General features: G+C 36.4%; 2 protein-coding genes and 1 non-coding gene across 3 annotated transcripts; 1 reads left to right on the top strand and 2 right to left on the bottom strand.

Moving 5' to 3' along the window:
• Window positions 1-1,445: 1,445 nt before the first annotated feature.
• On the bottom strand, window positions 1,446-6,666 carry LOC114534803 (C-type lectin lectoxin-Lio2-like; the record flags this gene model as incomplete). Its single annotated transcript, XM_028556278.1, has 3 exons — window positions 6,555-6,666; window positions 2,251-2,619; window positions 1,446-1,684 (listed from the first exon to the last, which is right to left on the bottom strand). Coding segments are annotated over exons 1-3 (681 nt in total), but the record flags the coding sequence as incomplete, so codon positions are not given.
• A 2,002-nt stretch (window positions 6,667-8,668) lies between these two features.
• On the top strand, window positions 8,669-8,740 carry Trnap-agg. The gene has a single exon. It is a non-coding gene; the product is annotated as a tRNA-Pro (tRNA).
• Window positions 8,741-10,075: 1,335 nt separating this feature from the next.
• Window positions 10,076-11,375, bottom strand: LOC114534823 (hemagglutinin/amebocyte aggregation factor-like). Its single transcript, XM_028556296.1, has 3 exons — window positions 11,273-11,375; window positions 10,379-10,549; window positions 10,076-10,272 (listed from the first exon to the last, which is right to left on the bottom strand). The coding sequence occupies exons 1-3, from the start codon at window positions 11,373-11,375 to the stop codon at window positions 10,076-10,078; spliced, it is 471 nt and encodes a 156-aa protein (XP_028412097.1).
• Between the last annotated feature and the right edge of the window lie 1,983 nt (window positions 11,376-13,358).

Raw genomic sequence — 13,358 nt, 5'->3', positions numbered from 1 at the left:
ACATCCATCAGAAGTGAATTAGATGCAACAAAATTGAATCTTGTGAATAGACCTTCACATAAGGTAGCCTTATGTGAAGGTAACTTCACGTTGATTTCATAATCACGTGTCGTTCAAAAAAAAGATTTTCCTTTTTATACGAAGAAATGAGTATGGATTGATTGACTGGATTTCCTCGAGATTTGTTTCATCGAGATTTTCATGAAAGAATTAAACTCTCTATTTGCTTTGGATGCATTATTAAACATAGTCGCGTGTGATAGAGAATGCTATTAGTATTGGTACATCATTGGTAATTAGATCATTGAAATATGGTCATCAAAATTTGCCCTGAATATTTCACCATTTTTTGCCAGACTAATTGAGACTATTTTCACACGCTGATATTAAAACAAAACATTTACAAAGAAAATACGAAATTTATGTGATGTGATTTTATAAATAGAGTACTAAGGCCAGGTGCAACCCCAAGGGGATACGCCTTGCCGACGATAACTAAAACTCTTATAAAATGGGCTGGCTGCCCTATCTAAAAGACCGACAGGTAACGGAGTGCATGCACGCAATGTGGGAACGGTGGTCATCAATGGGCAGCAACAATTTGAAAACTTACAAGACCGAATACCCAAACCACAAACGGTCAGTTTAGGCGTGACATCGCAGAAGACAGATCTCGTTTAAAGTTGAACCCACCTCCTCCCTAAAGCTTCCACTAGCAATTATGTACATTGCATGATTTACAGTAGCTGATATATATCGAGAGACGACCGTTATATCTTAATTGGCGATCTTAGTAGGCGTATATACAGGTGCTGGCGGTAATGTGCCTCACACTTTTCTGAGCATAAATATTTGGAATTTTAATGGAATGTATTAATAAATATCTTTTTGTTTGACAGAAATAAAGCGGCTAGGAGAACCATTACTCCTAGCCAAAATTATCCCAAAACGGCGTAAAATTTAATGTGTCATTTTTGATGCTCAGAAAACTGAGCTGCGGAAGGGGTGTGCAAAATTCATGGCTGGCAATATATCTAGCTGGCTGTAAGCGTAAATAAATTACATTACCTAAATATATTTCATGCCACGTGTGATATTATAACTATAAATATCATGAATACCATATTCACCGAGCGAATATCTGCTTTACTCGATGTGAAAGGTGATTATTATATACCGCTTGTCAAACTTTGGTGTTCGTTGCATTTCTTTGGTCGAGAGCGAATCACGCGAGAGTTACGAAATGTTGATGTCGTCAGTGCGACCCTTTGCAGAGTGAGATAACGTGTTAGGCGCTCCTAGACGTGTGACCTTCAGACTGTTTATCCATTTGAAATTATGTCTTTTATATGAATAGTTATTTCGTTGCTTTGCTTTGACAAGTGGTATTAAATATAATTTTTCTTTGACAAGTGGTATATAATAAAAAACTTATTTACCGAGAACTCAGAAAACATTATGTTTTGTGGACCCTCGACCATCGATATTTCACTCAGCGTCGCCTCGAGTCCAGAAAACATAATGTTCCCTTCATAAGCTGTTCGTATTCTATGCACTCTACCTTCGCAGACTTTTCCATTTCCAACAAAGCCTTCATTACAAGCACAATTGTATGATTCAACAGTATTGCTGCACGTAGCGTTAGAATGACATTTTGGCTTTCCAAACACACATTCATCCTGGTCTACAATATTGTAGTTTCAAAAGAAATGATTTAGCGTTAATAAAAATTATGTCATCACTAATACATGCATTTGGGATGAGGAAATCTTTATCCCCATCTATAATCTGCTGTCTCTAAATCCCTCGCCTAAATCCCTGTTTTCGTGACAATTAATAAAATTCATACCGGGCATGGAAAAGGATTTCTAATGTTTTAAAGAAATTCGGCAATTGCAGTGATAAACTTCAGCAAAAAGGCGAGGCTCTAATTTCGCGTGCTAAACATTGTTCGTCTTTTATGAATTCATGAGATGAAATTGAAGCGCTTTTTTGCACCCATTTGGAAAGTTTGTAACTAGGTTTGAACGGAATATACAGAACTGAGAACCTATTTCAACATCTGGCAGGTTGTGCTGTTACTGTTGTTAAAAACAACTATCAAATGCAAAGTTTTAAACTTGATTATAGTCTATGTTTAACAACACTAGAGGCAGGGATAGGTATATAAAAATCATGTCTAATATGTGTTCAGGATACATTAAAAAGACCAATTATTTGTTAGTGTGTGTAATTATTTATTTCACTCACATTTCTCGCAGATTCCTTGTTTCTTGAATGTGCATGTTTCGTCATTCCACAATCCGGTGTTGTACATTGCGACACAATCTTCTTTCCCTTTTGCATTATCAGGTTGTCCTGTTGCCCATTTGAAATATTCTGAACGCGTTCCATATGGATAACACCATGGTCCATGTTTACATCTTTTCAAACCAATCCACGCGTTAATATCTCCTGTTACAAACGTCTGAAAAAGAAATGTGTTGAGGGCAGACGAATGAATTCTTGCAAGTCGACCACCCTTGCTTTTACATCGCTCCTTCGCATTATTCCAGGTAGCACTTTGAGTAGTCTTGGAATAACAGACATTGCCAAAATTTTTCCACGGAGAAGAACACTCTATTGGGAACAAGAAATTATATTATCGACAGGCGATTTCTAATATTTAAAACTGGTTGAATCAAAGTAATAAATTAAACAGCTGCATGTATGATTTTAAACTACCCCAAGTCGAGTCTAAAGAGTTTATTTGAAAACACTCACAGTAGTTCATCGCTAACTCGAACTGGATTTAGTTTGAGTTAGCGAGGAGTTCCAGTTAAGCGAGTTCGAATTAGCGGGGGACTACTGTATTTACTGACGCCGAGGGAAACTGTGTGTCGCTTTGTTGACCCGAGACCGCCGTAGTGGCCCGAGGCGAAGCCGAGGGCAACAACGAACGGTCGAGGGTCAACGAAACACACTGTTTTCACGAGATATCAATAAATAAGTGATTTGTTATTATATCTAGTGCCAAAATAAAGTTAACTTCAATCGGTATAAAATTATTACACTAAGTATATAGGCTAACAATTGCATTTTAAGTCACATCATCGAAATCGACAGAAGCTGACTAAGAGCTGTTTTCCGCTGTCGTACCGTATACGCTGAGTTTAAAATCATTTAAATGATACTTATTAAAAAAAACCGTTAAAAAGAATCTTGTGTCAAACTTCAGGTGAAAGATAGTTCTATTAGTTTTTAAGTTAGTTGAAGATGGCGGTCTCACACACGTTATAATTTATAGCTTGTCGACTGTCGCTCAGAAAAAGAGTTATCTACAAGTAACGAATTTATCCACAAGTAACTGAATCCACTGTATATAGTTGTCCACGACTAACTTCACTAACCTCTCGACGACTCGACAACAAATAGTTCACCCTAATTGGCTTCTGCTGATTTACGTCCTAGGGAGCTGTGATGTCAACCCCGCCATGTACCTTTTGTTTTATGTCCGCGTGTATACATAAGTTATTTATGATTATCCACAGCAAAACCTCTTGTGTGTAGAGGCTCTAAGTTACTTAAACTTTAGACTATCTGCCGTTGTTCTCACTTATATTCGTCGGTATAACAATCGTTTACACTATTAATATATACCATTTGAATGCTCGAACGTAGAAATTACTTCTTCCAGGTAATAACACTGACTTAAACACCAAGCAATGATTTCTTCCACTGTAAGAAATCTGCTCGTACATCATTCAAGGCGCTTTCGTTTCATTTCAAATTGATTTACTGCCGGATGTACATGTACAAGCATACAGGGTGTACAGGGTGTCCCAAAAAAAAGTCCCCGCTATTGAAATGAAGCTTTTGTTGGAATTTGAATGCATGATCAACGCAGTAGTGTGTAAATAGCATATTTATTAGGTTGAGGCATTCAAATAAAGCGTCTTGCTTTCAATTGGGTTTATCATAATATTAAGGCAATCAGATTCGAACAAAGGCTTGATTTCAATAGAGGGGACATTTTTTTGGGACACCCTGTATAAACGTGTAACCGTAATCACTCCCAGGGGCCCACGATCTTTTGTTATTGAACAGGAGCAACATAAATTATATGCCTATTAGATTCTATAATGGGTTTTTTATAGACACCTTTACACTCTTCGCATTGTAACTGCATGCTTAATTAGGGGTGTATATGTATATGTACAGGGTGTCCCAAAAAAAAAGCAACCACTTAAATATGCAGAACATTAATACAGCTCTAAAGCACAATAGATAAGCACCTCTGGGAATTGAAAATGGCTCTTAATCCTTCATTTACAATGCTAAAAGTCATTTTAGCTGAACTATGGTGCAAACCCGAACAATATATTAATATTCTTGCATATTTAAGTGGTTGCGTTTTTTTTGGGACACCCTGTATAGGATATTACACGGCTCAGGGTTGGCAGATAGCTGCATATTTGAGGCCAAACAACATCACACTAGTTCTTTGTTTCCTTTTTCTTTTCCTTTTGTTTTCTTTGTTTTCTTGATAGCACTAATGACAAATATTTTCATATCTACCAACTCTGACACGGTTGCGGGTAGATATATGGATTTTATGTTCGAATGGCAAAAAATATTTTTATGGTATTGTTTAATATTGTATATAGTACTAAATTCAGAGTGACAAAAATACACACGAAGACGACAAGTAAATAAGCCGCGAAAGACCATTATTATCTCTGTGTATGTATCGATGATTTCCTGTCTATTCTCGGCAGTGGAGGAATGTAAATCCGAGCGATGATTTTTATTTGCAAATTCAATTGCCGAGATCTCGCTTCAGTCGCTTGATAAAAGGCGAAATCTCGGTAAGCGGGAGAATATTTTCCTCAAATGTTTAGTCAGCATCTTTGTCGAATTCCTAATTTTGTCGCCAAGTTCCGCCAACCAGGAAGAGCATACGTCACAACTGAAAATTTTACGTCTTTCCGGATAAAGTTTCGTCATATGTAAATTGTAAAGTAGAATTTAGTTGGTCGTAAACTTCCGCCCAGATGAACAGGGCTTTCGTGTTTTTGTGTAATAAAGCGGAATTTTTTCACGAGAATTAATATCTCTATGCGTGATACGCGATGCCAAATATTTACTATCTTTCCCAACCGAAATCTCATCTGTCTTTACCACATATGCGTATAACTATTCCGTAATTTTGCTAAAATTAAACATTTGGCTTGTGGAATCCTGGCTTGCCCCGCCACATGAAGGTACCTTTTCTCTTTTGACCGTTAACGAGTAAGTTGTACCAAATGGTTGCAGTTAAAAGAAGTCGAACAAACAAAACAAAATACTGCATCATTCATAAAAGTTGAGATCAATGTCGGTATAAGTGCACAAACCGGACGTGACCGATGCACAAATACAAGCCTACTTATATTTGTCGGAAAGCGTGTGTTAGCCACGCCACGGACACATCAGGAAAAGTGACAGATCATCTGCGACACTGACAGTCACATGTGTGTTTGCTTCAAGTAATGTTATATTACCATATAATTCAAACCTGTATACAACCGCAGGAATTGCTTTCATTCAGTGATTGCCAACGACTTATATTAGCCCAATATGTTATTTCTATCATTATTAATTCTGTTTCAAATTTTGCAACGTGTATTGAATTATAACGTGGGGAATTGCTAGACTAGGAATAAAATCGAATGCACTAAATAAGCAGTTGTATAAAAGCGTTTAGAGTTTTCTTGCATGGCATTCTCCACATGACTAAATTAGATTGCTATTAAGCATTTTTGTCCATATTTCAATATGGAAAGAATTCATATTAAACGGAAGAAGAAAGACACACAGCGTTTATAATTGTTTACAACTCTTTAAGAAAACATGCATGTGCTTAATAATAAAAAATGCAGTGAAGGAAATAAACTACATTACAGGGAAGGAAGTTGGAGAAATAAAAGTCAATTTGAACGATACTTCGGTGATTCAAATGTGCAATCAGCAAACATGTCACTCTTTGTCATGTGATGAGATGTCTTTAGCAAAGGAGAAAAATTTAGCACTTTCATTTTGCACTCAAATTTTATAACTTTATTCTTGCATTAAGACATCTTTTTTATGACAATTACACGTCTTCTTAGTTCATGATTTGCTTGCAAACGCATTCAGAGCTGCTTTGTACAACTCATTCTTACAAGGAAAGATTTTGGCGGCTCTGCGCCAACACTGACCGAATAAACTGATCTCGTAGTTTACGTCCGCGTGGCCTTGGCGAAGTAATTCACCATTTCGGATACAGTAGGTCTGGTGAATTAAAAGACCCGAAGATTTTAAATGGTGATCATGATGAACGTTTAGTAACAAATTATACTGATTTAATTACTAACATGTAAAGCTCTGGCGTAGGAATCACTCAGCTGTAGACCTTTTATGGCCTAATTTACCGCGCCAGCCTGTCTTATATGTTGGTATTTAATATGAGTATGCTATACGTTTGTATTATCAGCCATCGTCGTTCACTTTTACGTCTTAAATTTCAAATTCCTAAAGTGAAACTTGGAGCCTACCTTTTGCACCAATGCAGCAAGGCGTGAAAGTCTGGAAGATGACAAGCAATACGAGGAGTTTCAGTTCCGCCATTTTCCTGGATAACAAATTTTCTTAAAGTTTTCGCGGGTAACAAAACCAGTTATCGTATAGTTATGTTTTTACTTCAGGTTGTTAAAGCAGTTTGTAGTTTGCTCCACCTTTGGTTTGTGAAGGGTAAGCTGATTTGAATATGTGTATTCACACGCGTCGAGTTTTACTAATAGTCGAGGGTCGAGGATAATAAGTCCAAAGGGGACGAGAAAATGTCGAGGATCAATATGTCACACTGATATTGTTAGAGCCATTTGTAAACCATACAGTGTGACCATATACGCAAATTTTTTAAGACCAGAGCTGTCCAAATCTAGTTAGAATGCCCCCTCTTCGTATAAGTTTGGTAATTATCAATATCAGACGGGGTTGCCTTTGTGCATCCCATGCACCGAATTTAGTAATAAAAATTACCAGATCTGCTCACACTGAAACCATGCATACGTTCAAATAATAAAAAAAATGAACTCGCATGCAATAATTTTATCTTTGTGCGGGAATTATTATTTTATCTTAAAATCACAATGTAGCTTCTAAATATATATCTTCTTCAGGTAAAAAACCTTTGCGATATAGTATGCGATTAAAAATACGATTCCACTCTTGAAATTCATTTTCCATTAACTTCAGTTTCTCCAGGCATTTCTGGTTTATTCCTCGACCCACGACAATATTCGCCGAGGCACTGAACTCGCTAGCTTCGTGTACATAGAATTTACGAGGATATTGGGTATCGGAACTTACACTTTGTATTAAATGACGATGTGTCATAATATCAGTCAAGAGCTTTTGACATTGTTCCGTGTAGTACATGCAACTGTGAATTTGACGTGAATTAACCTAGTTTACATTCGGTGGTTGTACAATTACGCTCTCCGATCATTCGCTAAGCGCCCCGATTCCATGCACTTTGCCGGATTATATTAAATCTTCAATCGTGTACAAACTGCGACGTGTGAACGCGCCCATACACGACGACATCTTGTTAAACGGCGAAATAACAGCGATATTATTAAAATAGGACCAGAATCTACATATATTAAATATATTCTTACCCCATTTAAATCTAAACACGAACAGCATCAAAAGAACGGTTTATTTGTTCCTCTAGGAGGAGTTGCCGTATCATTAGGAGGAATTGCCTTATCATATAGAGTTCATGCTCGACATAACTGGACTAGATGACGGTTAACTGGACTGGATGACGCTTAACTGGACTAGATGATGGTTAACTGGACTGGATGACGGTCTCCAGTTAGGGAAAATTCCCAAGTGTTGGATACTCTGGTGTGTAGATGGCGTTTGGTTTGTCTCACGTACGATGTGGAACAGCATCGACACTTGAAAAGGTATACAACACCAGATCTCAGAAATTTGGGAACTTTATCCTTAAAAAGTTATTTCAGTTACATGCAAATACTCGCAGCGACCTCGCGAGTTGATTTTGCGATAAGTGGAAAACAGCCTTTACGCCTGGTTTCCGTAAAGTCGTTAAGTGTCGTGAACATGTCAAGGTGGCTGATGTGATAAAATATTTCTATTTGTGTGCAGTCAACAAATAGAGATTTACAACCGGACTCTTTCTCATCGGCGAAAATGACTCATGCACGACAATTACGATTAAATGGAAACCAGGCTTAAGAATTGTATCGTCGCAAAGAAAAGCATATTTGAACCGCTCTTTTGTCAATGTTGTGACAGTTGATGCCCGTTGTCGATTGACCCAGGGTTGACCTCAGTTGAAATTGCACCTTGACGTCGCACAATCACAAAAGTCTTAACGTTTCTCCTGTGTATCATAATCTCTGAAACTCTGACTGACAGACTTTAAAAAGGTTTTTCAATGATATTTACCCCGTGAGTTACATGAGGATTATTGCGTGCGTTCCTTGACAAGATTTAAAAATGTGAAATATGACCTGTTGATATGGCGCACGCCACCAGCCCAAGTTGCCAGGCAACAATTTTGCCGTGAATACTTCTTTGTTGTACAACTGGTAGTGAATATAAATATTGTATTCTAAAACTATAAAGCAAGCGTGGCTCGCTGGTCTAGTGGTATGATTCTCGCTTAGGGTGCGAGAGGTCCCGGGTTCAATTCCCGGGCGAGCCCGATGGGTTTTTTTTCCTAAATCATGTCTACTGTGTAATTTGCATAGATTAGAATGAACACCATAATATTACAGATGAGTAGGTTTCTATCAGATAATTTAAATTATATTTACATATCGGGTTAGAAAGGTGAGATTCGCAACTTCAAAAAATCAGTGTGACCCTATTGATCGTTTGTACTTGGTATAAACATACCAGGCATGTCTTGAAATAGTTCGTGTCTGATAGTTCAATAAAAATCGTGTCTGAGTCTGATATCATTCAAATATCATTACCGGGCTTATTAAAATCGGTCACTGCGTGAGTTTAATTGAAACTGTTTGTTATGAAGTTTCAGCTTCGTAAAGCTAATCAAAACGAGTAAAAAGACCGATAAAACATGAAGACTGAAGTTAAAGAAATTCGGTTTTGCATCCACAAATTCAGGCAAATGCTTTCTATATGAATTTAGGGTATACGTATACGGTTAGGATAAGTGCGAGCCGAGGTGCAGGAATAATTGAAAGTGATTAAGACCTGTTGTGTTTTTCAAATTTTATTTGTGATAAGTAAGATTTTCGTAGCTAAAACTATTTCTTCGTTTATGCTGCAGTAAGGATTCTTAAGAAAATTTAGTTAAACATGCATGATTTCATTATATGAGAATTAGTGAGGACACAATAAAAGATCAGAATTCAGCTTTGTCGACAGGTAAGGAATCTCCATCTTCTGTCCCTATAAAAAAATCATGGGTATGAAAACAGCATCGATCTAAACATCTGTAATAATCAAGGGCATTTAAAAACTCTACGTAGGGTTTCAACTCTGGTCTATAAAGCCCTAGTAATACGAGTTTGCGGTGGTTATGAAGGAATAAGAAAAGTGATCAACGTGAAAATAATATCAATGTCTTACGCAGTAATTAAGAAACATAAATCTTCGCTGACAACTAATGCATATAATTTAAAAACGGGAAAAATAGGCCACTCATTATATATAGCTAAAATCATAGTGAAAATATCAGTGCAAATCAGAGTGTTGTTCATTTGATATATATAATAGTTTGATGTTTGTCTGATGCATGTTTGTTTGTTACATCCAGTACAGCGCTGTTGAATTTAACAAGGAAAAGTAAGTTCTCTTGAGAGAGAGAAGCAGTGAAATGTATAATTTTTATATTTATAGGTATTATATAATATGCATGGGTGTTATAATTTTATTCTTTGGCCGGGTTTGGGTTTTTTTAAGGCAATCTATCAAAAGTGCTTTCTTCGAGTTCTACCATGCAGCGATGATTGAAGTCAATAATTTTTGTGACCAGCTTCCATTGGTGGAAAAATGAAAAATATTCACAGACTTACTCTTTTCCATTATCGTGAAGGCTTTGTGCTCCAACGAGAAATTTGGTCAAGGGTATATTGTAATTCATATAACCATCCCAGTTATTAACATGAGCGGTCCATGAACAATCACGTTGACAATTCTTTTTTGTACGACAGCATCTGAACTTAAATCGTCTGTCTTCACGTTTGTTGCTGTGTTTGGAATAAACACCTGAATTATATTAATAAAAAAACATTTTGAGCTTTGAACATTCATGCTTTATCGACCAACCAATGTGAAAATTACTTATGCACGTATATCACAATATAGTTTATACCCGCGATAACTCCATTAGGACATTGATAAATTAGCTCTTGATCGTACGCATTCACCCATCCTGTCCAGTAGCATGTCGCTGCAATTTTCGAGCTATATCTGCACCTGAATGTCCACGAGCGGTCTTCGTGCCTGTTGCTATGGACACTGCTGATGTGATTAATAGATTGTCCTATGTTTAAGAATTAAGATTTTGTGAACTGCAATTTCGAGCTAAAAACAACCTATCAAAGTAATCTAGCCGGACTAGGGCATTATTATAGGTATGAAGTTATTAAGTGACTTTGGTTGTAGGCAATAGACCTTTTTTATAATGACGTCAAACGTGGAAAGTCTGATGTTACACAAAGTTTGATTGGCTCAATAGTTTTGTGGAGCCAATCAAATTTCGTGTATAATCAGACATTTCGCGTTTGATGTCATTATAAGAAAGGTCTATTTGCAGGATTTTTATCGTGTTTATATATGCATGCAGCTTCAATTCAAAGTTACTGTACATTATGTATGTGAAATCAAAGTTTAAAAAATAAGGGCATGTTTACATGGAGCGGGTTATCCCGGCTAGGCGAGGTGAAAACTGCATATAATGAAAGACTAATAACTAATCCTGTAATGTGATGCGCTTTTTACCCCGCCTATAGCCGGGATATCTCGCTCCATGTAAGCAGGCCCTAAGAGGTGTATGTACAAATCGCACAATGCATTTCAACTTCGTCTCGGGTCAAAAACCTAAGTTCAAATGACGAATTTTCGCATTTCAGAAGAAAACTTTATTTTTTCCTCTTTCACTTTTACTTCGTGATTAAGCTAATGTTCATATCATTGCATGAGCCTTGACACTTGTGTTGTTGATAATATAAAAGCAATAAATACTGGAGGAGGATATTTAACATACCATGTGGACAAGTGAATGTCCATGTCTTATCGAAGTCGGTCCCAGCATGGATGCTCATGACGTTAACCAGAAATATAAGGAATACGAAAGCCACTTGCATCATTGTACACTTTTAATAAATTGACGGCATAGATCACTTTATACTATCAGAAACATAGCTATATGTATACACATATATAAAATAAAAATACTTTCCCAACCTGAAGGGACTCTAGAACTTTTCACGAAGATCAATTTGCTTGGCGTTGTGGTATCTGTGAAATCAGAAATGAATGAAACAACCATCTAGCGACTTATTTTATAGACAGCTGATAACCACGCCCCAACCAATGATATATTTCAACTTTTCCGGTACTCGTGTTTCCATTTTTTTACATCCAAGTTGTTCCTTCTTGTTAAACTTGTTCTGTCTTGGAATAAAAACATCTTTCACAGCTGACGTGATGAAATCAATATCTCTTTCTCTTGAACATGCTTCCTTCAGAATATTGCATTGTCATTGAAAATTGAAAGAATTCACTGCAGTACGGGCGAGACGAAGATTCATTTTGTAGGTAGAGGATATACACGGAAGAAAATGCATGTTTTATAAGATCGAGTGACACAGAGAAGTATGCAGGTTTCATTCCTGTTCGAGACTCTGAAGTTGATTTTTTGATTAACTAACTGCATTTAAATAAACTTTCATAATTCTTCATGTTGATTTTGGTGTTATATGTACTTAATCTCTAGCGCATGTATTGTACATCACACTAAAACTTTTTGGTTATGATTCCCTTAACATACAGGGATACCTCAGCATTCCTATAAATAAGCGTGGCTCTAGATGTATAAGAAAATAACCACAAACTTATTTTCGATTGTATTCATACCTAATTTTTGTGTGCAGTAATAACAATTCATTATGTGCAGTGATGAAAATAAAATGTGCAATGATAAATTATATTTCATGATTTGATAAATGACAAAACAAGGCGATGCTCTGGAAAGTACAAATTCAAGGCTTGATATCAGGTTGTTACCTTTGGTACGAATTAGGCATTTAAATATAATCTTCAATACGTGGATGTAATGCACATGAATACTTCACTGTACCTGCGCTTGCCAGTAGTGCTATGAGTGAAAATTCTGTCACGAATTTGGTCCCCTCGTACCATATAAAACTGAAAACTCATAGGTTCATTTCATTATGCATCTAGATGTATCTAAATTCTTTGACATGCTTACCATCTTTCGGTAAACTAATATAATTATTAAAATTAGAATTCATAGTGAAATTTTGTGTTTTCATGTTATTGTGAGTCATCCCAACTTTGCGCTTTACTTTATTTGTGATAACCCAGAGTGGTAGAGTGAGAAAAGAAAAACTAAGAAATGAAGAATTGTGACTGCGAAATTGGCCAAATAGTTTAAAAACTTGCTTTTAGGAAAAAATCTGTCCAATTTCCAAGCATATTGTGCAGTGATAAAATTAGGCATATGCGTTACTTTCTTAGTTTTCATTACCACGATCAATCAAGGGGACCTTTAGATCATATGGTTACGAAAATTGCATAATATTCTCAGGCAATAAGTCAGACCGTCACATGTGTCCTCTCAATAAAAGATCATTGACGTTACCATGCAATATGGAGTAGTTGAATAAGAAAATGCGGAAAAATAATTGTCAGTCATTTGAATATAATTATAATGATAAGAATTAAATGCTTATCGACAAGTACTTAAGAGCTTTTGAAGGGCAAAACTCTTTATTTCTCATCCGATTTTTTGGTCATATTGTTGTTACTCAGCATTTTTGTGATGGAAAATAAGAAACGAAAGTAACCAAACTCACCATGCACGATTAACATGGAACAGAAGGTCCAACATCAAATATCAAAGATGGTGTACATATATATAATACATGCATAATTTTCAAGAAGAGTTCTCCTTATACTTTTTAGATGATTTTAACATACAGCTACAAGCAGTGGCGTAGCCAGCACAATAATTGGGGGGGGGGGTCAAATTCATATGTTCATGATACGCAGGATTAATTTCTTTTCGAATCAATTGTCTTTACAGTCTGTTGACATGAATATATGAA

The sequence above is a fragment of the Dendronephthya gigantea genome, unplaced genomic scaffold (genome assembly GCF_004324835.1).
Source record: "Dendronephthya gigantea isolate DGI-Jeju-01 unplaced genomic scaffold, DenGig_1.0 000107F, whole genome shotgun sequence".
NCBI classification, from domain to species: Eukaryota; Metazoa; Cnidaria; class Anthozoa; order Malacalcyonacea; family Nephtheidae; genus Dendronephthya; species Dendronephthya gigantea.
This window is presented reverse-complemented; position numbering and strand designations above follow the sequence as displayed.